At 39.3% G+C, this 23,180-nt stretch overlaps 1 protein-coding gene across 1 annotated transcript in view; it reads right to left on the bottom strand.

Moving 5' to 3' along the window:
• Positions 1-232: 232 nt before the first annotated feature.
• lpcat1 (lysophosphatidylcholine acyltransferase 1) overlaps positions 233-23,180 on the bottom strand; it is a 29,135-nt gene continuing 6,187 nt past the window's right edge. Inside the window, exons 2-14 of the mRNA XM_084739350.1 lie at positions 17,583-17,722; positions 15,858-16,072; positions 14,926-15,038; positions 14,645-14,705; positions 10,089-10,147; positions 7,460-7,494; positions 7,132-7,186; positions 5,632-5,714; positions 5,385-5,510; positions 3,982-4,135; positions 2,916-3,014; positions 2,695-2,836; positions 233-733 (exon numbers count right to left, since the gene is read on the bottom strand). Coding sequence (XP_084595476.1) covers positions 600-733; positions 2,695-2,836; positions 2,916-3,014; positions 3,982-4,135; positions 5,385-5,510; positions 5,632-5,714; positions 7,132-7,186; positions 7,460-7,494; positions 10,089-10,147; positions 14,645-14,705; positions 14,926-15,038; positions 15,858-16,072; positions 17,583-17,722 — 1,416 coding nt within the window. The 3' untranslated portion in view covers positions 233-599. The remainder of the gene's footprint in view (positions 734-2,694; positions 2,837-2,915; positions 3,015-3,981; positions 4,136-5,384; positions 5,511-5,631; positions 5,715-7,131; positions 7,187-7,459; positions 7,495-10,088; positions 10,148-14,644; positions 14,706-14,925; positions 15,039-15,857; positions 16,073-17,582; positions 17,723-23,180) is intronic.

Genomic DNA, 23,180 nt, shown 5'->3' on the forward strand with positions numbered 1-23,180 from the left:
TACTGCTGCTGCTTCTCCAAAGTGGGGGCGCGTCAACCCCCATCTACTGTAGCTAATACACTGGATAAGTTCTTCACACAACCCCATTTCAAATGATCCTAATTATCCCGTTAAGTTTCTATATACACTACGTAAATGAAGAGCAGCATGACAGGGCAGTGTGCTAGTGTCTATTCGCCTGAGACCAACAACAGTGCTAACCTTTAACAAAAAATTAACAAAAGAGCTAAAAACACCCCTCCTTTTATCAACTAATTTAAATATCTGTACTTCATACATAAGAAAATAAATTTAAAATAAATAATATACTTGCAGAGCAGAAAAAAACAATATCATAATGGGGACAAAAAAAAAGAAAGGCAAAAACAAAAATAAAAATGTTCAGAAGAGAATTGAGATAAGCGATGGATTGTGACTCCATCATATCCATCCTCACCAATCCTAACTACTGTGCTACGCTCCATCTACTCCTCTCTCTCTCTCTCTCTACACGCTCTTAAAGGCACAGAGGTGGTGGGCGAGTTGCAGCATGTGGAGATGCTGTTACATCAGATAGAGGTGGTAAATAGAAATAGAGCTGTTAGATTCAAGTCCGTCCTTCAGTTATCTTTGTTGTGGCCGTTGCAGCTCCTCGGTCGGGCGACGCAGAATTTGCGCGGATGGTTTTTAAAATCAAGGACTTGCTGGACAAAGTAGTGGGGTGGGTGCTGCTCTATATAATGACGAAGTTCATCTGGACAAGACAGAAAAACAAAGAAAATTGTGTTAAATATTATCAGTTTACAATATGAAATGAACATGTCTGATATCTTTTCCTTGTTTTGGTAAAGAAGGTATTATAATAAAGCTTTTATTTTAAATTTAAGGGCGATGTAAAGCATTTTAACATCAATATGTTACTGAGGCGTTAGTATAATTACAATGATGATTTCACATTAAGATATAGAAGATTAACAGCAGCCATTCTTCTTTGTACCTAATTTTAAATCATGCACAGGTGGGATTGTTTTATGTTAAAAGGAGAAACTGCTTTATAGGACAATAAAGAAAGAATGAAAGAGTGTACGGAAAAGCTTTGACAGTTTCTAGAAAAGGCAGATGGTAGATGTAAAGGACCCTGGAAAATCAACGACAGACGGCACTTATCCTCTTCAGTGAAGCCAAGAAGAAATTAAATATGATGGTGACAGCACGGAGGAAACAGGAACGCTCTGATAGATGCTGTCAGTCATCTCTGCATGGGTCTAATACACAGTGTTGGGACAGTTACTTTCAAACTGCAATACATTACATAGTACCAGTTACTTTTATGTGGAAATAATAAATTAATTCATAATATTATGGTCTGTGTAGAGTAATGCATTACACTCTTTCAGTCCCATTCTAGTTCTGCACCTGCTCAGCACAGGCTTGCAACTAGAGCTCGAAATGAACAGTGTCTCACCCTGTCCTAAAGGCCGCTTGTCCCAGACTTAACAACCACTGTCCCAATTGAAAATGGTATTTTTCCATTCTACATAGTAAATATTGGCTACTAAACTCACATCACTTCATTGACTCTGGTCTGCCTTGCCATATCGGCCTGTTGTTCCCTGCACATATCTGTGTAAAAAATTAAAATCACCCCAGGGGTTTGGCAGCAATCAGTATTCATTATTCTTTCAGTCACTGGTTGAGCTGCTGTTTCTTGTTTATTTCTAAGTCTTTGATCAATAAATGAATCACAACAAACTGCAGTGCAAATGCAAACCTGTTTCTGACTGGTATGCGGTGATGGAAATGTACATAAACTCTTTTATTTCAAACACCGTGACAGACAGTGTGTCATGTGTAATGTAGCGTAGAGCACGAACTGGTCCCACCTCACATGTTTTTTTTAAATTCAAACACCTATCCCTTGAAATAATATAGGCCTGCACTGCATGAGAATAAACATAATACTTGATATTTCTTCTCTTTTAATAAGTTTCTCTTCTGTCCCAGAATTGCATCTTTGTGCCCTAGGTGCTATTTTTTATTGTCCCTGGGACAGTGGGACATCCTTAATTTTGAGCGTGGCTCGCGGCTCGGCTGTGTCTCACAGGCATAACCAAGACCTGAAGTGTCAATTTATGCTTCAAGTTTACTTTTTTCTACTACATGTGCATAAACATGAGGCTGATGCCAAATAAAAAGTCACTGAATTAATTTATGTATCCACATTTTACAACCCAGGCGGAGCAGATGTGCTGCTCTCTGGCTCAGTGGCACATATTTCCCACCATGCCTTTAGTGCTGGACAGAGTAGTTTGTTATGCGAATGTTACTTTATGTTAGTGATGATATTCATGCTGGTAATTGTTATTTTTGTGCTGGTTTATAGTTTTAACCATTAGTATGATGGCGGTTACATTTATTGACACCAGATATATAGCACCTTTTAAAAAGAAGCTAAACATTAAGACCAAACAAGACCAACATGAAATGAAGATAAAGTTAAAACAAGACAAAAAGATGCAAATGTCAAAATAAATACAGTATGAATCATTGTATATATGACAAAATAAATAAAATACATATAAACCAATAAAAACAAAAAATACAAAGAAAAAACTGTAAATAAATACAAAGCAATAAAAGAACTGTACAAAGGTATCACATCATTTTGCAGTGAAGCTGAAAAATGTTTCATAACAAACAATCACTGGGTCTTACCATATGTGATCCTTCCTGTGTCGGGTCGATCAAGTGTTAAAAACAGACCTGACAGGTCCATCTCTTCCACCCCCAACATTATTTCCAAGACGATGGCGAGATCCTCCTCTAGGACTTCCCCGCTCTCCTCATTCTCATACATCTGCACAGCGACACGTAGACGTCTTAGAGCAATGACTCAAAGCCACTGTGAGACCAGACTGAAGGTTAAATGTCCTCACCTTGAAGCCCAGTCTGAGGGTCTTCATCGACTGCGATGGTCGATGAACAGTAGACAGAGCAACAACGTAGTGTCTGATGTCTATCTGTCCGTCTCCTTGCTGGGAACAAAATGATCTTAGTGAGCAGGAGTATCAGAATTCCATTCGATGCAAATTTGGGATCATCTGTAGTTTCAAATCATGTAAACTCAACTTAAAAAACATCATCACACAAAAGAATTGTCACCACTGCTAACTCCTCTCATGTCATCACTTCTGAGAGAACTGCATTTAAGTTCATCTGATCATTCATAAATGCAAAGTCTCAATCATGTAAAGGTACATTTAGCAGACTGCAGATGCTCCACAAGAGGGAGCTGATCAAGCATCGTCAGGACAGTAAAGTAATAGCTGTGGTTTAGACCATTGGGTGCTTTGAATAAGTGACACTTCAGTGTCCTAACACTAAGGAGGTAGAGATAAGATTATCTAAAAGCCTGTCCTGTCCAAATGACCACACAGGACACCTAAAAAACAAGTCAGACTGATAATGATGTCATTAAGGTATCAGGAACCTGTTAAAGATGAAAGAGTCTCAGATCTGAGTGAGGTTTCTAAAAGATGGAAGGATGAAATCACTGATACCATCAATCCAAATATTTGTGGTATTTTGAACATCTTCTTACTGCTATATTCTCCTCCTAAGATAACAAAGATTTTCCCCATAACAGTTACTGGTTACAAACTCCACATGACCTGCTAACTGTTCTATTGTAACTTCACAAGGTTTAAGAGCAGCCTTTGAAATGCCAACTATATTAACTATATTGTATATAAATTATTCTTACCTGTGTTTTAAAATATTTTCTTTTCTCTTTTTCTGTATTTCATCTAAACTTTGGATTTCAGCAATAGATACAGAGGAGAGAAACAAATATAATGCAGATCTACGTGTGTGCTTCTAACAGAGACTCCAGTCTGTGATGTAGCAAAGCTCATACAATCTCATTGTCTATTATTATATGTACATATCTGTAAGAAAAAAAACAAAACAAAAAACTATTGTATCTTGACTCTGTCTGTTTACCTGATCAAAGAGGCTGTGGACTTGTGTGAGTGTGTCTGTAACTGGCAGGTTGAGGAACTGAGCGAAGTCCTCCAGACCCAGACGCTCTCCCTGCAGCTTTCTGGCTCTTTTGACCTGCTCCTCCAGAGTCTTCTCTGTAGTTCCTGCTCTCAGCCTGTTAAAGTGACAAAGAAAATACAAGTTATTGCATCACATGATGCAACAATATGCTAGTCATACTGTTAACCACACGTATGACACATACAGAAGTGTGGCTTGTCACAATGTCCTTGATGTGCCTATTTTTAAAAGAAACATCGTCAGTAATGGAGTCATATTCTATTGTCTACATCTTCAGTATTTTGAACTTGAACTTTTGTTATGCTGTATTTTTTTAACTATCAAAGATTTGTTCACAAGTCTATTTTCCTAGTTTTCATCACAACTTGATTCTGCTATAATTATTAGAAAAGCTCTTTCAAAAGAATATTAACTGTCACTACCAACTTCACTTGCAGTAATATAAGTGATGAAGAGTTGTGTATTATAATGAAAAGCCGTATCCAGAAAAAAGATCTATTCTTACATAGACATCATTAAAATGCACACACAGGATGTATATATCCACTGATTTAAGCACTTGAGCTGCAATAAACCACAACCTATGAATAAAATGATGAGCACTTTGATATGTTAGTTTATTTTTAAGAACATGGCTAAATAAAACCCAGCATGTCTGCATAAAAGGTTGCAATTAAAAGAAATACATAAATGTAGAGAAGAGACAGATGTGTCTCTATGTATTCATGAAAATGTCACATGATTCAAATGATTCAGACAGAATCATATGACTCTATAAAGCTCCCTCCTACTCAGTATATGATTAAAAGAATGTTATTATTAGTCCTGCATACTACCCTCATATACTAACACAGGTTAGTTTAATGAACCCCCCCCAAAAAAAAAATTGAGCTAATTAGCAAAAAAAAGAAAACAATAATTTCCCCTTGGGTATCTTTACCATTTTTGTGCTCGAATGACAAAAACACACTGATTTTTATAAATACTCTGTAATAATCATGCAAAACACTGCAGGGTTACTCTCTCAGTCATATCTTCTCTTAATAACCAAATAATCACATGATATGCTTACAGGTATTTGAGAATTTTCTCATTTTATTGTACAATGTGGATCTAAAATCTGATTACAGAGAAATGTCTAAATCTTTGAAAATATTCAGTCTTGGCAGAAGATTTGTGCTACATGAAACCAAACCTTTTTCTCATTAATGGAACTATATTACTCTGGAGAAGTACAGATCTCCCTGTGTTTGTTTCTGCCACGACACCAACAGGTGTCAGTGTTTCTTCACATGCACCCGTCCATCCAGTCTGACCAGTCTATCCAGTCTCTCTTAACTCACCCCAGGCGGCACACCAGCAGGTTGAACTCCAGCAGGCTGCTGTAGTTAAATATTCTCAGCGGGCCCTGTGATAGACTAATGTCACGGTCATCAAAGGACAGGTCTGTGAGCGGCAGGTCCAACGCCCTGTCAGGACGGAACAAGAGGTTTGTGAGGACCCTGACTTGTGTCTGCATGTTAATATCAACATCTAAAACAATGCAACGCTGATCAAAGACACTCATGCAAACACGCTATACACACTTACTTTGCCATGAGCTTTCTGACATTATTGGCAAACAGGGAAGGGTTCTCCTTCTCTTCATCTGACGGAGTGTAAATGGGCAAATACTAAAGAAAGAAAAAAAAACAGTGTCATGAAACAGTGTCGCAATCTGCTACATAATGCATCCTCAACAACAAAAAACTGTGTTAAACTTTTTTTTTAACTTTATTGATTTTTGTAAATATACGCTCATCTGAAGTTGATACCTGCAACATGTTTCAAAAGAGTTGGGACGGGGGCAACAAAAGTCTGGAAAAGCTGTGTAATGCTAACAGAACAACAGCTGTTTCAATTATTCAAAAGGCAAACAGGTTCATTGGTAACAGGTGACAGCATCATGACTGGGTGTGAAAGGGGCATCTTCGAAAAGGATCAGTCAGTTGCAAGCAAGTATGGGTGAGGTTCACCACTGTGAAAAACCACATGGACAAATAGTCCAACAGTTTGAGAACAACATGCAATTTAGGGATTTCATCATCTACAATCCATAATATCATTAAAAGATTCAGAGAATCTGGAGAAATCTCTGCATGCACGAACGCCTCTGAGTGGCAGTGTATTAAAAACATGATTGCAGGGACATGATTGTATAAAGGATACTACATGGGCTCAGGAACACTGGAAAACATGGTTTGCCGCTGCATCTACAAATGCAAGTTAAGACTCTACCCTGCAACGAGTAAGACACAGAAAAGCTGCAGACTTCTCTGGGCCCGAGCTCATCTGAGATCGACTGATACAAAACAGAAAAGTGTGCTGTGGTCTGGTGAGTCAGCATTTCAGATTGTTTTGGTAAATATGTATATTGTGTCTTTGGAGCTAAAGAGGAAAAGGACTATCCAGAGTGTTACCAGCACTAACTTCAAAAGCCAGCATCTGTGATGTATGGAAGTGTGTTAGTGCCCATGAAATGACTGTCACATCTGTGAAGGCACCATTAATGCTAAAAGGCACATACAGGTTTTCCATCATCCAGTACAACAGCGTGGCTTCATAGTGAAAGAATTCAGGTACTAGACTGGTCCAGCCTGCAGTCCAGATCTGCCTCCCATCGAACATGTGTGATGCATTATGGAGCACAGAATATGAAAATGGAAACCCAGACTGTTGAGCAACTGAAGTCATATGTCAAACAAGAATGAGAACAAGAATAGGAAAGAATTTCACTTCCAAAAGCTCAACAATTAGTGCCCTCGGTTCCCAAACACTTGCTGAGTGTCTCTCCCAACTTTTTTGAACGGTGTTGCAATTATCAAATCCAGAATGAGTGAATATTTACAAAAAAACAATAAAATTTATCAGTTTGAACATTAAATATCTTGTCTTTGTGCTGTATATTATTGAACAGAGGTTGAAAATGATTTGCAAATCACTGCATTCTGTTTTTATTTATATTTTACACAGTGTCCCACCTTTTTTATCATTAGGGTTATAATAATATATAATAAGTTTTACTGACTTCTGGCCCTCTAAGCCGCTCACCTCTATCTCCATGGGATTGTGAGGTTGGCACAGAGTGAGCCACAGGATCTTGAACCTGGAAGATAGAATAGTTGGCTTTGTCTATACAAGACGAGACGGTGACAGGAAAAAGATTGAAAATGATATGATGGATGGATACAAGACTGAACAGATGGTACTCAAGATAATGGAGGTTTTCCCACATCATTTACCATGTTCATTCTTAATGGAAAACAGGTCACTTCTGCTTTAACTACATACTTAGCACAGGGCGATAGAGGCTGTGTGTGTTATGGGTTGCAGTGCATGTAAAAGTGTAGGTGTGCAAACCAAAGATAGAAACACTCACGCTCCAGGGCCTTGCCACGTCCATGTAACAGTATCCTGTGGAGAGGAAGGAGAAGGAGGAAATGGCTTCGGACAAGCACACAAACACGCAAACACATCATGGAGTCAATTTCCTACAACGTGTCTAACTTCCTGGAACTGTTGTTTGGCATTTTTCTCAGTCATGTGCATCTGTGTGTTCTAAGAATGGTTGAGGGCTCAGTTGCTTTATACATTTTACTTATTAGTGCTGATTAATGCCTAAATAAAGTCATACTTTTTCAGCCAAGATCTCAAATCGCTCTTCCAGTGTTTAAGTCTAACATCACCCTCACATCTGTGCCTAAGTCCACCCATGGCATGATTCTGAAAAATGTTTTAACAGTGGGGAAGGGGGTGAGGAGGGGAGGGGGGAGGAGCTGCTCGGTGACTTCTAATCTGAGGGCGTTAAAATCTCTTGTCAAATTTAATTACATAAATTAACCGCTCAACACATGAAATGCAGATATTTATACATTTGGTAAGAAAAATGAATACCAACATTGATGTGTTTCATCACAGTACAGTCATATCATCTAGTTTACACCTCAAAAAAATATGTTCAAGTCAACCTCTTTAATGCTGTAATTCCGTGACATGATAATGTAACTTTCTTTTAAGGGGAACTCCGCTGATTTCACACATCAAAGTCTGTTTGCAGGGCTTATGGACTACCACTGCATATGTGAGGGAAGTTACATAAAGCCTTTGTGGTTCTAGAGGAAGCCGTGTGAAGTGTGATGAATAACGTGGGAACGCTGGTTGGTTCTGAAGACTACAAATTTGAAAATGATCAAACCTGTGGAGTTCAAAAGAAGTGAGCTTTAAGACCTCAGCAAACCACTCCTTTCTGCCTGAGGCTAGCAGATCCAAGCCACATTAGCCTACCAGCATAACAGACCTGAATCTCCAACCTCACTGTCAGCAGTTGAGTTGTATTGTCGGTAGGGTTGGGTATTGTTTGGATTTTAATGTTTCTGATTCCGTATTTGTTTTCTACTTATGGATTTTAGTTAAAAAATATTCTCAATTCCGATTCTTTGAGTGACCTCCTCTATGAAACACTAATTACCATGGATAAATGGTTATCAATGGAAGCTAATTAACCATTACAATAATTCCTAGCTTCTTGAATATTTTGGGTTTTGCTTTACTGTAATGATAGTTGTATCCCATCCTTGTACAGCCTTTTGTAGCATAGCGTTTGCTAAACTGAGATGGCGATTACATGACTCACATAATTTGTGCTATTCACTGAGAACTGAACACTAGACTCACAATTTAAAAAAGACAAATTCATTAGGAGACGGCAGGACATGCTTTCATTCAGCACCTGTCTATAGTTGCAGACAGATAACCAGGTCGATATACATTCTATGTTTGCAAACTAGTGTGAGTGACATTTATGTAGGAATAGATAAGCAGAATCACAATTAAAATTTCTTAATGATTCCTCAGAATCCTAATTTTGGAATTGTTTCTTATTTGGGATTGTTTCTTGATGCTCAAACATAACTGTGGGTCATGTAGGGACTGGGATTTGACAAGAAAACATAATGCATAGAATAAAAACAGATAGAAATATACACAATATAAATACCTCTCCCACAGCTGTATCAATTTTGCTACTTTTCTTAAGTGTCCAGTTTTACCGGAGTGCAATGCTATTGATTATCGTGTCAATCAATAGCATCAAAATTAAAAAACACAGCTACTGTCCTCACTTCCATCCATTTGTTTATGCATGAAAGAGAAAAGTCAATTGCCTGAAGCTAAAATACAACAATGTATTATTTTCTGCATTATGCTGAACTAAAGAAACCAAAACTCTTGTGTTAAAATAACGTAAGAGTGACAAAATGGCAAACAGATCAATCCAAGACAATTCAGGTTACGTCACATTTAAAAGAGGACATCTGGATATTTTTAACTGATGCAATCAGCTTCTCTTTCATTTTTTTTAGCTTTTTAACAATCAGTATTTTGTTTCCAGTGTTCATGTCATGTTTAATTGTTGTTTCCATTTCCAGTTGCAAAGTTTCTCTCAAGCTAAATGAACAGATGGAAACAGCTGGAATGGAAACATTTCTGGTGGTGGTCTGGACAGGAATACACAACTTATTCCATTAGTGTGGTTTATTCAGGTTTTCTGTGCTGCCACGTTGTCACTAAAGTCAGCACAGTGTCTAAACTCGGCCCAAAGGGAAACGGTGACAAAAGCTTTCTAGGCAAACACACAAGAAAAAACTGGGTAATATAAGAAGTGTATAATTCATGAGAGAGTGAGGAGAGGTGCTGAGAGAGAGACACGATACCTGTGTGTGTGTGTGTCTTAAAGTGTGTATGCATGTGTGTGTGTGTGTGTAAGTGAGTGTGAGAGAGGGAGATAGATTGAGAGAAAGAGGGGGATGAAATATCATCCTACGAGAACATGAAGTCACTCAACACAAGAGGAACACATGCTAACGTGCAGGAAAGAAACCATTACATCACAGGTGTGTGTCAGTGTGCGTAGATTTGTGTAAATGCTGCATTTGCGGGCGGAATCAGACAAAGTTTGTCCAACGTCCGAGGTTACAGGTACGGAAAAGATTAAAAGAAAATGTGTTTACCAGTTTGTTTGGGTAGCGTAGCACCACAGGCTGCACTGGGAGTGCTGGTATGAAAGCACCTGAGAAAAACAACAGAAGATTTGGATTTTTATTCAGTTACAACAAACATATACAATCCCAATTCCTCCAAAAATGGGATGTTGTGTAAAATGTAAATAAAAACAGAATGCAATGATTTGCTAATACTTTTCGACTTGTATTCAATTGAATACCGTACAAACACATGATATTTAATGTTCAAACTGATCAACTTTATTATATTTTGTAAATATATACTCATCTTGAATTTGATGCCCGCAGCACATTTCACAAAAAAGTTGTGACAGGGGCAACCAAAGACTAGCAAAGTTGCAGAACGCTCACAAACACCAGTTTGGACCATTCTGCAGATAAACAGGTAAACTGGCAACAGGTGACAGTATCATGACTGGGTATTGAAAGGGGCATCCTTGAAAGGCTCAGTCGTCCATAAGCAAGGATGAGGTGAAGTTCACCACTTTCTGAATGACTGCGCAGACAAACTGTTGTCAGTAAACACAGTTTGTTGCTGCATCTACATATGCAGCTTAATACTCAACCATGTAAAGCGGAAGTCATTTATAAACAACATCCAGAAATGCTGCTGACTTCTCCAGGGCCTGAGCTCATCTGAGATGGACTGACACAAAGTGGAGATGTGTGTTGTGGTCTAACTTTTATTTATTTATTTATTTTTTTACCTTTATTTAATCAAGTAAGTAATTAAGAACAAATTCTGATTTACAAAATATCAGCCTGGCAAAAGGCAGGACCCTCTGGAGGACAGGGGGTAGGGACTAAAAGGAAGGAAAAGAACCATGCAGATTGTTACCAGCGCTAACTTCAAAAGACAGCATCTGTGATGGTATGGAGGTGAGTCAGTGGCTATCATGGCTGACTGTCACATCTGTGGAGGCCATATTATGCATTCTACACACGTTACAACAGTGTGGCTTAGTAGCAGTAGTAAAAGAGTTGTGGTACTTGACTGGCCTGTCTACAGTCCAGACCTGTCTCCCATTAAAAATGTGCGGTGCATTATGACGCACATAATAAAACAATTGAGACCCTGGACTGTTGAGCAACTGAGTCTTATGTCAAGCAAGAATGAGAAAGAATTTCACTTTCAAAACTTCAACACTTCATGTCATCAGTTCCCAAATGCTGACTGAGTGTTATTAAAAGAAGAGGTGATGTAAACATGCTCCTGTCCCAACTTCTTTGAGACCTGTAGCAGGCATCAAATCAGCATGTGTGTATATTTACAAAGGTTAGTTAATCAAAGTTAATCAGACTGAACATTTAATTTAAAAAAAAATGTCCCTCAATTGAATATAAGTCACAAAGTTTTTTGCAAATCATTGCAGACTGTTTTTATTTACATTTTACACGACGTCTCAACTATTTGGGAATCACCATTACATTGTTTTGACACTACATTGTTCTACTGTTACCTGAACACAACAGAAATATAGAACAATGTATTTGTCAAAGTTGTGTACTGCTTTAGATGAATGGCAGGCTCACAACCTCAGGATAACCTCCAGCCCTGGCAGACAGGCTCTCTATGGAGACTCTATAATGTCCTGCTGATGACAGACGAGCTGATAGAAGCCACATACAGTATTTATTACTGGACAAAAGCCCTATTCAAGCTACTGTCTCAGCTTTGAATGGATGAAAATGGGATAAGAGTATTAATAATGAGAATAAAGCTTAAAAACTTTGTGGCTCAGATGTTTGTTGGCGATTTGGGGTTAGTGGAACAAGCAATAAAGTTGATATGGCTAACATGTTAGCATACAATTTAAAAAACCTATTTACACCTCCAGCGAACCAAAGAGCCCACCTGAAGAATGTATCTTCAATATTCACTCTTACTTGAGCTCTGTTTTGGTCTCCACCATCTCCTACAGCAGATATCCGGCTCTTTAGCTGCTAAATGCTGGACTATGTTTACTAGCTAGTTGCTAACTTTGTTCACCTTTTGGACAAGACAGAGAAAATATAGTGAGTCTATTTCCTGTATTTACCTGTATTTTCTCTTTTTCGTCATCATTTTGCTGAGCTAAAAAACCTTTGCCAACCCCGACACATTGGCATTTCAAATTCTGGGAATATAATTACTAGGCCCTTATGGCACAGGGAGGCAGGTTTCTCTACAGATTTGTGACAAAGTGGACTTAACAACACATCATTCGTAACTCATGTATCTGTTATTTAGGGTGCGCCTCCCTGTAGGGAGGCTGGTGAGGGCCAGTGAAACATACTGAGAAGTGTGTCAGAAATCGTTTTTATCTATCTATGTAGGGCACCGTTTTGATTTTGTGCCATAGTGAACTGTTTTATCCACTGTTTCGTTTGTTAATGTTACTTCTAGTTTTCTTGTTTTGCATATTTCCTCAAAGCACCTGTATATAAATGTCCACCCATGGGGCCTACAGTGAAGCCTCTTGAGTTTGCCTCCTACTTTTCATGACCCTCTGACAACATCTATCCTACATACTTTAACATTACACCTATGAACACGGTGGAATTCGAAGTTTCAAATCAATCAGATCGAAATAATGTGAATATAGTACACAGACAGACAGGTAGAGAAGGGTGAACATGAAAGTGACGGCTCTATTCAAAAGGCTTTTTGAAGACTGGAGGTATCTGCAGAGCACATCATGCACAGGTGGCATCAAGCACATTAAACACACACAGACACACACTGCTGCTCTGTTGGGCTGGGAGCCAGTGAGGAGACATAACTAGAGGAGACACATCCAGAGAGGACTGGTACCACACAACAGACAGATCAAGCTGGACAAACACATGGACACACACACACTCAAACAAAGCGGGACAGAGTGTGACCAACGGGGCTTACTGGGAATGACAGAATTACAGACTGGAAGAAAGGGGATTAGACAGAGCAGGCAGGGAACAATGGCTGACAGCATAACACACAGACACACACACACACACAGGACGTGAGCAGAAAAACAAGCCCAAAAAAGACTGGGTGCAACAGTTATGTGTCCTGTTGAGGTGTCCCTGAGCAAGACACCGAAGTCAAGCCTGCTGGGCCGACATAAAATTCATTTGCCCAGACATCTACACCTGGAGTTGGCAGGCGCGCAGTCAACTCCATGCATAAATAATCATTTACAAGTCCAGGCACACAAAATGAAATGAACACTGAACAAAGTGATCACACGCAGTCTCTCTATTAGCACACAGACACACCCCACACTGGAAAGAACCACAGCTGCAAATACTGCTCGGAGCTGTGGTTTTCACATTTTTTCTGTCAGCTTTTCTGGAGAATACCAAGCCTTTTTGATATACTAAATACATCAGCCACCGGACAGAAGAGATGCTGGCTTCCTTTGCAGTTATGTGTAGTCTGAACAAGACTAGGGGTCTGTCCCAAGACCCACAAGCCAAGTGCCTACTTGTGTGATGTTTAATCGGTAATTGGCACAGCGCCCAAGTTCCCTTTAAGACTGCAAGCATATCAAAGGATATCAGCACTGACTTGAAGACGAGTGATTAATCAAGGACATCCCATCTCTCACACACTGACATACTGCACATGGATCAACTGAGCTCAGATGTTTTGTTGTTTTATAGTATTACAGTTACAATCAGATGACATTCAGAAGCTGAGAGGAGTAATTCAATTAATAAAACAATTAAATCACATTATCTAGAAGCACAATGGTCACTTGCACATAAAAGAGACATAACATGATAACACTTGGAATTATGGATGAGCTGATCCAATACTCAGTATTGGAATTGGCCCAATACTGGCCAAAATTTCTGGATCAGACATTGGGAGGGGGAAAAGTATAATCTGATATGACCCACTGGCCTTAAACACCACATAAATGCTTAGCTAAACTTTTAGCTTTGGTATCAGCAGATACTCAAGGTTGCAGTATCGATATTGGTATCTGACATGAAAAAGTGGTATTGAGCCATCTCTGCTTTGAATGGTTTATGTCATCAGTGTTGGCAAGAGTGCAGAGCTGTCATCAAAGCAAAAGGTGGCTACTTACTTACTGAAGAATCTAAAATAAAAAGAGCAAAAAACTCTTGCACACTTGTAGGTCGACGTGCATAGGTGAAGACCATGCGTCGACAATAAAGTTTGATCTGAGCTCAGCGGTTCTTTTAGCAAAATGCTAACATGTTTACATTTACAATGCTAAAATGCTGATGTTTAGCAGATATAATGTTTACCATGGTCACCATCTTCATTTAGCAACATTAGCTAATTAGCATTAAACACAAAGTACAGCTAAGGCTGATGGGAATTTTATTAGATAAGAGGGAATATGTTTTCTTGGTCTACAAAGAAGAAAGATATATGTTTTTAATAAAATTTCTGTAGGGTCATTCTTCACTGGGAAGGACACACACACACACACACACACACACACACACACACACACACACACACACACACACACACACACACACACACACACACACACACACACACGCGCGCGATGCCTAAAGCAGGAAGGGGACTGAACACATACCAGCCTTGAATAAGATGAGACCGGACCTGTTGGTGCACGTCCCCTCTGGGAATATCATGATCTGGAACAAACACATGAACATTAAGGTTCACACACACACACAAATCTGGCTCTCACTCATTGTTTTTAAACTGGTCTTGATCTGTGTCCACTGGGTGTGACTGTATTTATGCTATCACCTTTCAATTCCCATGCGATGTGAGCAGAGGTTAGATCACTGTTGCTCGGTGTACGGTACTCTACGTAGAACAGGCCTTTATGTGCACTGTCATGTATGTTACCTGTGGCCACTCCCCTCCAGACTGAGCTCTCCGCTTGATCTCCTCCACAGTTTTTCTTCTGGAGTCCTGGTCCGACCGAAACACAAACACTGGCCTGATGTAGCTGATCAGAGCTGGGAGGACGACAGTAGAGAGAAAGATTTTGGATGTTTGTCAGAACAAGAGAGAAAAAAAATGTTTGAGTAAGTTCAGAACTTTTCAACTAAAGGAAGCATTAGTTAAGTTCCCTTAATTTAAATGTGGTTAAATTAAGAATCGTAGTAGGATAATTTAGTACTTTTAGATACACTTAGACATTTGGATGTACCAACAGACCTAAAAGAAATAAAATCAGGATGCAACCACTTCTCCAATCAGAGCTAAATCAGAGGACACAAGACCACAGAGTTCAATGCAGTGTAAGATGAAGGGGAGTATCATGTACATTATGATGGAGGTACTACCAAATAATTTTTTACTGGTTTTTGCCAAGATATACCCATGAATTTCAGACCCGATTGGTTAGACAAATGTTAGTGCCCCAGTGGTTCCAAAAGTTTCCAGCTGCAGGAAGAAACTGTCCACTGTCCACATCTGCAATAACATTCATGGACCCAAAATGTAAAGGATGATCAGCCAACGTGCTACTTCATGCCTGAATGTAGCGTCTGTCTCAGAATATGAATCTAATCTAAATACAGAGTTCGAAAACATATTGTAAGCAGTTCAAAAGAGCATAAAAGTTCAAATACAACTTTATCTGGCTTTAACTTCTTGTCATTTTATATTTGTGTTTTTTTCTACTTCACATTTCAAACTGTGAATCAGCAGTTTGCACTAAATAGAAAATGTCCTGTAATTGTGCAATAAATTATATTTCTTTTACCCTTCATTTCTTCTTCTGATTTCTCTGTATAAATGCGTGGATCACAGAGAAGATGTGAATTACTCACTGCCCCAGACAGGAATGCTCCTGCTCTCCAGTTTGGTGACTATGGAGCACATGGTCATCGTGACTGGGATGGCATCAAAGTAGGAGGAGTGTGGCGCCACAGTGAGGATGGGAACTTCTGAGGGCGCTGCCCGCTCCCCTTTCACCTTGATCCAATGGAAACCTCCACAAAACCACATGGCTCGCATGATCACTCGTAGACACACATCTATAAACCTGATGAAGGAGACACACAGAGAGTTGATGCAAAGTGTGTGTTTAGCTTTTTACAATGTTTTGTCTAGAGATGTGACCAAATCTGTCACCTTCAACGTCAGTCTTAGACACCATTCACAAATATTTATGCCACTACTCTCCAGGGGTGGAGTGAACATTTACTTGAGTACTATACTTCAGTACAAATTAGAAGTACTCGTACTTGAATATTTCCATTTTATACAACTTAATAATTACAATCCTCACTTCACACCGCAGAGGAAAACATTCCTGTTTTTACTCCACTAATCTGACATTTGTCTGGCAGCTTTAGTTTCCATTCAGTTTTGAAATGACACATTTTCATATCAATCCTTTCTAGTGAAAACCATGTATCTCCAAATTTGGTTCATTTAAATTTTAATTTTTTTCTGATAAACTGAAGGATTAAAGCCTGCATCCACCGCAGGAACTTTCCTCAGGGCCTGAGAAAGCTATGGAGGAACTGAGCGTGTTTCCACCGCAGTAACCAGGGTCTACATTAAGTTCCTGGTACATTATTTTATAACCAAAAAGTCCCTGCTGGGAGGGAGAAATCTCCAAAAGTACATGAACTTTGAGGGTGGAGCTTTCAGTGTTGAACATTTCTGATTGGTCAAGTACTTGCAGCATTTCATTTCAGCCACCATTTCCAAAAATCTGCAGCTGCAAACCAGTTTGCTTTTTATTTATTATGCTCCAACACATCAATATCAGAAGAAAGCATACGACAGATGGGCCACTGACAAGGTATTGTCAAACACAAAAAATGATGTGTAAAAACAGAAGCTGCTTTTTCATTCTTCAGCCGACCAATTTGCCTTATCTTCACAGGGGAAACAGCAGGCTGAAAGAGCATTTAACATCCCTTAAAACTAGTTCCTGAGACTAAACATTTTGGGTACTTTGGATGCCTTAAGTGAGGGATTTAAGCAAATTCTCCCACTTTTCTGGGTAATGTGTACTTTTATTTTTGATATGTTAAGAACATTTCACTGATAATACTTATGTACTTTTGCTTTATTTTCACAATATGGTATTGCAAATTTAACTTAAGGATCAAAATATTTCTTCCACAACTGCAATTCTTCCTCTGTGTATATTTATTACACAAACATGATTACTGTAATGAAAGTTAAAAATCTAAACAGTCAATTTCAGCATTAAAAAAATGTTTTAGGATTATCAATCCCCAAAAACTCTTCCAGTTTCATAAACAATATCCCCAAAAATGACATGTTGCTTTAATCTGGTCTTTCTCAGTTCAAACAGGTTCACATAACTCCTATAAACACTGTATATTCATGAACGAAACGAGCAGACATCATTTTCAGTTGACATCAATAAACAATCAGCGGATCCAAGACTGCAGTTCACAAAGGGCTTGTTTGTTTAGCTCTGTTCATCATATAATTTCCACACGTCTTACTAGCACACACACACGTTAACACTTTCCCACACGCACACACAAACAAATATCCACCACACACACCTCCTCCACCATGACCGTGGCTCCATGACAAACTCGGAGCGTCCCAGGGAGGCCGCGAAGGCGAAGGGCCACGCCAGCAGCATGAGGAAGGACACCAGCAGCAGCCGCACAGGAAACACCGTGACAGACATCAGTCCGATCTGACGAGACAGAGAACAGACACACAGAAATATGAGCAGTCACATTGTTAACATTCCTCTGTTATTGTAACTATTAATCATTGTAATTATTGACCATTTCATATTCATGTGGCTTTTTAGCCAGCTGTCCAACAGTTATTACTTGAAGTCTTGAACATACTGTACATTCCTATACAGCAGAATAATATGCCTGCATGTCCTGCAGGGTGGAGAGGAGGAGGAGGAGCACATTCCATCTGTGCCTTCAGGAAGGAACAAACAACCAGCTATCAATCACGCTAACAGCCGTGTCCTAATCACCCCGCACTGGTTAGGAAACCCTTGAGTTTACTGTATGTCCAATACGTATACATGTTTATATATCAATACTCGTATATCACACTACTTACCTAATGTTAGAAAATGCTGGGAATATAGATTAGATAGATCTCAGCTGAAAAAAACAAATAAAAAATGAACAGCAAATCAAAAGATCCTTAAATGCATGTTCAATTGCATGCAGTCTTTATTAGCAGAAGTTGATACAACTTTGCTATTCTTATTGCTATTGTGTGAAATGCCCATAGTTCAATGCCTAAATGTCTTTTCTTTTAAGATAAAACTGCACTGCACATTTTACAGTGTCCCTTTATTGTGACCAGGCCAAGGTGTTATATGTTGTTATGGTGTTATATGTATATATTATAATCACACTGTTATTGCATTATTTGTATATATTATAATCGTGCTGTTTGTTCAACATTTCTATATGTCACTCCTGTCAGGTGGATGGATTTTCTTGGAAAGGGAGAGGGAGAAGTGCTCACTAACACAGATTTTAGCAATTTCCTTTTAAACAAATTTTCATTTGCTTAATAAAGCAGTCCTGAAGAAGCATCACAAAAATATGTTAGAATTCAAATTAGACAGTGAGAGGGAGGTTTTTTATTAACAAATTAAACCTTTTGCCTTCACTGACTAAATCTATGCTTCAGCTTATGAATGATGGGAACCAAAACAAAAGTATTGCGCCTATATTTTTGATAGTTACCCATCTACCTTACTTAAACTCTTTGTAGAGTTAGTTATTATTATCAATCTGGATGTCATTTCATCTCTGTCATCTCTTATTTTAAGGTGCTAATGTTCAAGGGAAACATTTATGAAGACGCCTGGATATATTACAGTTATGTATATACTGCCAATATGTGGACATATCACTGGTATATATCAACATTATTCATATAGGAACATACATTATATATAACATATTTCAAAGAAAAAAGAATTTACATAGTTGCAAGATATTGTAAAAGTTTTTTCTAATAACCCTACTCAACGAGTAATGTTCTGGGGTTTTGTGTTATTTGATTTTGTTTGCTTTTATCCTCCCACTTGAGAGCTCTAGTTAGGCAATGGGCCAGTCTTTCATTTATTAATAGTGTGGTGATTTCTAGTGGCAGACCACCATCCCTGCAGCAGCACTGAGACCAGCCAGAGCACAAAGGCTGAGGTATTATAGCACAGATTGCGATACTGGGTGGAGACAACTGAAGAAACTTTGCCAGGAATGTGTAACCTCCAGGGAGACCAAACCCATGTAAACAACCGTGCCAGTTTCCAAAAGTTTATGCAGATTTGATTTTTGAAATAGGTAACAGTACATTTCTACTTGCTATGAGTTGCTTTAACTTCCAGAGGAAACAAACTGAGGAAGAAAGCCTCTGAACTAGAGGAAACATTAACATTAATAAAACTTTGATCCTGCACTACTTGATAACATTATCAAACTCAGCTTACTTTTTTGTTATTGTTATGATGTGACAGACCCCTTGTGGCTGAAACTCCTAGGGTTGTAAATCACAAGTTTCATCCCAGTATGATTTTATATCGATTCGTTGGAAAACAACAATATTTGCTGATATCACAAAGTCTGCCATGGTATGATTTCAATTCAATTCACTTCCCGCAATCAATATCAGATGATGTCATATGTCCATTTAACACATTTTATCAACTTACAAAAAAAATTGTGATTTGACAATTTTCTGACTTAACTCTTCCAGACATTTATAACACAGACATGCCATGGGAATTTCAAAATAAAGGCGTATCTCAAAGATGACTAGATTTGCATCGATAATATTGGATCATTGAACATCAAAACGATATATCGATCCAGACTGATGTATCGTTACAGCCCTAGAAATGACATACCGTGCATATAAATGCCAGAAGCAAACTTATGTGGTCAAATAGTTGGTTAGTGTGATGGTTTGTCAGGAGCCTCTTGATAAGGATGATGCATGTCAAATGCATGGAAACAACACATTTGTTCAGAAATTTTGAAGGTTTGCTGAGCATTTTGTGTTATCAGATTAGGGTCTTGGCTTTTGTGTAACATCAGTGAGGTTTCACTGCATAAATAGTGAGGTAGGAAATATCATAAGCCAACTCTGCAGACAGAGTATGAGGTTCAGCCTGAGGTCACGGAGTACAGCTGACATCTTGTCACTGAAATAAAGTGCATTGAAGCCAGTGTGGCACACTAGAGATGAGAAGTCAGCTGACTGACCTGTCACGCCTTTTCTCTTACTGTGTAATGAGAGAGATGTGGTGTGAGACTGTGTACTGTGCGCGTGTGTGTGTGTGCGTGTGTGTGTGTGTGTGTGTGTGTGTGTGTGTGTGTGTGGGTGTGTGCGTGGGTGTGTACTAACAGGGTCACAAAGTCATGGCCTCCAGCGTAAATTCAAACTGTGTGACATTTTAAGCCCCTTCCTCCCCCTTGTCGGACCTCGGGTGGATCTCTTCATCCTGCACTTTCATCGCTCCTCCTCTCATCAACCTCCCGGCCTGCCTTACAGTAATCTCCTGTCCCGGAGGAATTCCTCTCCTCAACTATCTATCCATCAATCCATCCATCAATCTCTCACTCCCTGTGCCTATTTGCTCAGCTGCGCCTTCATTTATCATGCTGCCCTCCCCTCAACTGTTTTCCTCCTTCTTTACATTGATGTGCTTTTTGTGACCACTCTGGGGAATCATATCTAACCCCCTCCTCCCTTCCTGCCCCGTCTTTCCCTTCTTTCCTGTGCATTTCTCTCTCCGGAGGAGCCCAGGTGCACACTGCAGGGCTGTATTAATAAATAAACAGTAATGGGGGTGATTTATGATGCTCTAACGCCTCTCCCTGCCTCACCACCCCCACGGCTGACGCACAGTGCACTCATCATCTGAGCTTAACGAATCCATCTGGGAGGATCCGCTGACATTTTCTCAGGAGGTGGCATGAGAATGAGCTGGGGCGGGGTAGAGGGGAGCCATTTGTTTTATGATAGTACTGGCCCATCACCCACTGATGATTTGAAATTTGTGATAAAAAATGTTTCTGCAGCACTGAACTCACTGGTATAACACATCTTCCCTTCCTTCCAACATAAAAGCAGCTTTAAGGTTTTATTCTCTGACTGCAATCATTTGTTGCTGTGCTATTTGATATTTCTGCTACTGACCCTAATATAGCAATGACCTCTCAAAAGCCTCCTCTCAAGTACAAGGTTGCACAGAGATTTTTTTTATTCCACACATTCTTCTTTATTGTCATAACCTGGTGCTTTCAAGACCCACAATGCAACTCAACTACCAACAAGTTGGGTCAGATATTAGGGTGTGTTATGGTGGTAGCAGTTAATGTAGCCTTGAGCTGCTGGCGTCAAGCAGAAATTAGGAGCAGGCTACAGAGTAGGCTTGGGCAGTATGTTTTATATTTATAGGTATTATGGCATACCAGAGTATATCTTCAGGGAACATGAATCATATCAGACTAATTACTGTCTGTCGTGGCAGTGAGTGACAGTGAATGCATGCTGAGTGGAGGAAAAGGTGAGCAGTGAAGTGTCACTCTGACGGTAAACGTACAGCAGCGGCACTGAAAATGGACAGCGTAGGTTTGAGTTTGCCAATGAATGAAACCTGCAGCTTCTCAAGACTGAAGTAGAGCTCCTGTATGCAGGAACAGCGTCGCTGTGATGACCAGCTCAACCTACGTTAAAGGAGTACCACAGTACAATGGTGCCCAGTCAAGCTGAACCATTTAACATAAATACCACCATAATACTGTATACCACGATAACATTTCGGAAAGGTATGAAGGTATGAAAAAATAGATACCACTCATGCTTAGTCCAGAGGTGTGGTTCACTTACAACTCCACACTGCCTACGTGAGCAGCGCACATAGTAACAGGTTAGAGCAGGGACACTTCATCTAGAGCAGGGGTGGGCAATTATTTTTCATGGGGGGCCACATGAGAAATTGATCAGGCTGCCATCATCCAGGCACAAATGATATAAGATCCTAATAATGGCCAAATCTCTAATAATGGAATGGTCAGAAGTGTTCAATATAGGGAACTTCTACTGTTGGTCACTCTTTCTGAACTGCACTGCGATGAATTGTGGGCTAATATTTTGTTGGCAATGTCCAAAATGTGATGTTTTACAGTACACATGCATGCTGCATTCAGGTTGCAATGATAGTAGCGCAAAAGTAGAACAAAATGTATGTCAGCATTGAGTGAATAAAGTTACAGTTTAACTTCTCTCTTCAAAACTCATAGCAGCAACACTGTCTGTGTGGGTACCACTGGCGTGCGAGCTGCAGCAGTTTGTGAAGCAGCCATCCATTCGTCGTGACAAACAAGGCAGAGATAGAAGTTTGATGACAAGCTGTCCTACTCAATACTCCTAATGGTTATGTAGCCCAAACAGCACCAAATGTCTCTCGACCTGAGGGTATAGTTCAGTTCTTTGTTAAGCCATTCTGTTGTAAGTTAAATATTCAGGAGGCTCTAGGAAGCCATGATGGCCCCGTTGTCTCCAAACACAAAAAAAACACACACCTTTTGTACATATGGCATCATTAAAGCTGTCATGGGCTATTAACGCATGGAGTCACTCAGCCCATCCTACAGCTGGGCACTTCTGCTCTCTGAACTCACACGCCTTCTGTATGGCAACGTTATTTTACAAACTCTGATCATTTTTTTTAATAAATAAACCTTATTTGAAATACTAAACTGAATTAATTATCTGTTGACTTGCCAACAGATACAACAAAAAGCCAAAGCTTTTGTTCTTCTGTCAACCTGCTACACAAAAAGTCTTTGTTTCGAATCAGGAGAAGATAAACCTCATTGTTGTGGCATGAGCAGTGATAGACAAAAGACAATACCTACAAAAACTTGCAAAAAGAAAAATCAAGGAAAAAAAATTTATACTAAGGAACACACTGACTGATGAGAGACAAGGAAACACTACAGTAATAAATTCTTAACACCAAAGGCAACGAATCAGGCTGTTTGAAATTCTGACCTGATAATGGCATGAGAGGAAAAGTTTGGGTAACAAAGTTTTTTACAGCTGATCCTCTGGGGACCAAGAATGTCTGTACCAATCACAACAATCCATCAAATAGTTGT

Source organism: Lutjanus erythropterus, chromosome 16 (assembly GCF_056507025.1).
Source record: "Lutjanus erythropterus isolate fLutEry1 chromosome 16, fLutEry1.hap2, whole genome shotgun sequence".
Classification (NCBI taxonomy): Eukaryota; Metazoa; Chordata; class Actinopteri; order Lutjaniformes; family Lutjanidae; genus Lutjanus; species Lutjanus erythropterus.